This window comes from Emiliania huxleyi, assembly GCF_000372725.1.
Source record: "Emiliania huxleyi CCMP1516 unplaced genomic scaffold EMIHUscaffold_22, whole genome shotgun sequence".
In the NCBI taxonomy this organism is placed as follows: Eukaryota; Haptophyta; order Isochrysidales; family Noelaerhabdaceae; genus Emiliania; species Emiliania huxleyi.
This window is the reverse complement of record NW_005200417.1, coordinates 839,258-842,715: the sequence shown is the minus strand read 5'-3', so window position 1 is coordinate 842,715 and position 3,458 is coordinate 839,258. Positions and strand designations below refer to the sequence as shown.

At 66.3% G+C, this 3,458-nt stretch overlaps 1 protein-coding gene across 1 annotated transcript; it reads right to left on the bottom strand.

Moving 5' to 3' along the window:
- Window positions 1-822: 822 nt before the first annotated feature.
- On the bottom strand, window positions 823-1,359 carry EMIHUDRAFT_204866 (hypothetical protein; the record flags this gene model as incomplete). Its single annotated transcript, XM_005780232.1, has 1 exon — window positions 823-1,359. The coding sequence occupies one exon, from the start codon at window positions 1,357-1,359 to the stop codon at window positions 823-825; it is 537 nt and encodes a 178-aa protein (XP_005780289.1).
- Between the last annotated feature and the right edge of the window lie 2,099 nt (window positions 1,360-3,458).

The window sequence follows — 3,458 nt, the reverse complement described above, 5'->3', positions numbered from 1 at the left end:
TGTGCAGAAGTGTACCTCACCGCACCGCACCTCACCTCGCCGCACCGCACCGCAATGCACCTCACCGTACCGTACCTGGCCGCAGGCGCGCGAGCCGAAGAAGGAGGCGCGCCGGTTCATCAACGACACCGTGCGCAACGACTTCCACCGCAAGTTCCTGTACCGCTACATCAAGTGACGAGCGTTACGACGCTAGACGGTGGGTGCGCAGACCGGCGAAGGGCGGGCGACGCAGTGGCGACGCAGTGTGTATCGCGTTGGGGCTTGGGCCCAGAGAGCCCACACGTGTCGCTCCTCGCTCGCGAACGAACGCGTGTACTGTTCGTGTCGGTTAGTTTCGAGCATGTTTTTTTTTCGCCACTCTTTTTCGCGCGCGCCAGGGCGCGGGGCGGGCCACAACCCACATGTCTCATGTGAAAAAAGGTAAAGGTAAACGTCTCCACACTGAGACGGAGATAGACACGCAGACAACCACAATGACAAAGTGGGCGCGACGCCGCCCAAGCGCCGGGGCGGGGCCGCGGGGGGCGGCGTGTCCTCCGGGTCCGGCCGGAGAGAGGATTGAGGTGTGAGGAGAGACAGTCAGACAGAGTCAGAGAGCGGGCAGAGCGGTGCGGCGCTCGCGACACCGAGTTTAGATGCACACAGTCGACACCACTGGGACAGCCGCCGTTGGTAGTCGTACAGTATGTCACCGCACCGTGTCGTGGCGGCGGTCGTGGGTGGCGGCGGTCGCGGCTCACACGATCCCAATACTGACGACTGTGTCAAATATCAGGTCCAACGGAGAACCAAAAGGCGACGTCCCGACACGATTGCGGCCTACGAAACCTTCTTGCTCTGCGGAATCGCTTCGGCGGTCTTGGCGCGGCGCGTGCGCAGCATGCAGTACGCGTTGAAGAAGATTAGCGCGGACGAGACGACGCCCGGCTGCCACGCCAGCGCCTGCACGTCGGGCGGCAGCGCCGGAACGAGAGACACCAGAGTGCTCGCCAGCCACGCGGTCAAGCACGGGTCGTCCGGGCCGAAGCGCGCAACCAGGGTCGCCGGCGGCACGACCGAGAGCAGCGGCAGCGCCAGCGGCGGCAAGCCCAGCACAGCGTCGCACGCAGCCGCCGCGAAGGCATCGGGCGGTGGCGCCGCCGTGCTGCAACCGCTGCGGGCAATGCTGAGCGCGCTCGCGAGCAGCATCAGGTAGGACAAGCCATCGCCAGACCACATGACGACCATGAGCCCGGCGAAAGACAGCGGCACGCCCCACGTGAAGGCAAAGGGAGCGGCCGTCTCCGAGAGTGTACCGGCGGCAATAAAAGCGCCGGCGATGGTGAGGCAGAGCGGTGCGGCGAGCGGGTAGATCATGGAAGCACGGCGGCGTCCGGCTGGTCGGTGGTGGCACGTCGGAGGCGGTTCGCGTGACGTGTGGAACCGGGCCGCCGGGCCGCCGGGCCGCCGGGCACGCACGGGCGTGTGTCAGAAATAAGAGGGCTCCCGCTGCGATCAACACCGCAACCTCCTTTTCTAAAACCTCGATACTTAGCGCACTGCTCGGGCGAGAGCTCAAACACGTGCCGCGTCTCGTCTTCGCCGCCGGCTACGCGCACAGACACAGTACGCGGCAGCGCCGACACGTCAACCCGCGTGTACGTCAGCGACGGGTCGCGCACGCCGCACGAGGCGCATGCGTGCAGCGGCAGCGCGTGCGCTCGTCGCTCCACTCGCCCAGCAGCCGCCGCTTCGTCTCGTCGGAGACGTGCACGCAGCGCTGCAGCAGCGCCGCCGTCTCGTCCTCGGGCCGCTCCAGGTCCATGACGACGTTCGTCGAGGCGTGGAAGCGCGTCTCCAGGTCGATGGCCGCCTGCTCGGCCGCGGCGAGCTTGCCCTGGTCGACGCACATGCCGCACACCGCGTGCGCCGGGCAGCCGCACTGGCCGCGTTGTGGGCGCACGGTCTTGGCGACCGCCGGCGCTGCGCGCCGGTCGTGCTGCTCACGCTGCCGGCGGCGCTGTGGTCGCGCGCCTGCCGATCGCGCGTGTTCGCGGCGGCTGCATCTCCTGCTCGTTTCGCTCGCACCCGAGCGGCGGTCGCCAGGCGCTTCAGGTCGGCGGTGCTGCGCGCGCGGCCGTCGGCTCTGCACAGCCACATGTCCTCCTCCTCGGCAGGCTCGCACGGCTTGCCGTCGAACTGCGGCGGGAACCCGCGACGACGCTTCGCCCAGGCCGGGCACGATGGTGCCGCGACGAGCGGCGTCGAGGCGACGGCCATCGATGGGTCCAGAAGACTTGGAGACACTTCTAAACCAAAAAATCAAAAAAAGCGAGCACAAGTGCGTTACATGGGCATGGCCGGCGTTTCTGCACCGAACGATCTTACTTTCGGTCTATCGAAAGTGTTGATCTATAAGAATTTTGCCAGCCTCCAACCTCCCTCGCACAACACTGGGCCCATCCCTCGTTTGGCGTGTCTGCTTTCTTTCTTTCTTTCTTTTTTTACAACACTGGGCACGGGACTGGCGCGCACTGGCACTAACACAGGTACACCACGGGAGCCGCCTAAGCGACTCCTGCGAGGGTGGCGAGGCACTTAGCTCCGTGCACCCGCCCACCCCCGCCACAGGCAAGCTCATTCACAACCTGCTCTGCGATGGCCGAAATAAGAATTTTACAACCCATAAGAAAGAGCGGGCTCCTGTATGGCGATCCGCCTCCATTTCTTGCTCGCTCGCCCGGGCGGAGGGCATGGCCGCGGAGGAGGCGGGCGCGCGCTTGCCAGGCCTTCCGCAGACAGCCTCTCGGGCAGACTGAGGGTCGGCTTTGCGTGGCGTGGCCCGTGCGCTGCGCTGCGCAAAGCTGCGTGTGCTGAGGGAGCATCTGGTGCTTCCTTTGGGAGGTGCGCACCTCCTGCGACTGGTGGAGGGCCGTGCCGCCGCGCGCCTTCTCCGTGAACAGGGCGGGGAGACGGCGCGCCGCAGCGCCACAGCCTCCGCGGCATGCCGGTGCAGCACTCTGCTGCCTGGTGAGCAGCATGCTGGATCTGTGCGCAACGTTTGCGAGGCTGCAGTGGCGCGGTACTGCAAGCCGCGGCGAGTGGCGCGCAGCATGCGCGGCGCCGCGCGTGGCCTGGACAGCGCCAGGGAGCGCGCTCGATGAGCCAGCCGGCGCGGCGCGAGCGCCGCACAAGCTGACGCATCGTCTGCCATGCGGCGATCCTCTGGTCGACGGCGTGCAAATCTCGCGATTGTCGATCAAACTCGGCGGGCTTCATTCGACGCCGTTTACGCGATCGGCTGGGTTCGCTTTTTCTTTTGCGAGGGGGAGGGGGTAATTATTATTATTGCTGGCACGGAAATCGCGAAAGCGTGGTGTTCGCTCCAATCTCCTTTCTTCCTCCCTTCCTCTCCCCCTCTCCGCCGCTCCCCTCCTCGCCGCACCCGTCTCCCCCACCGCCCTCGCCGCCGCCTC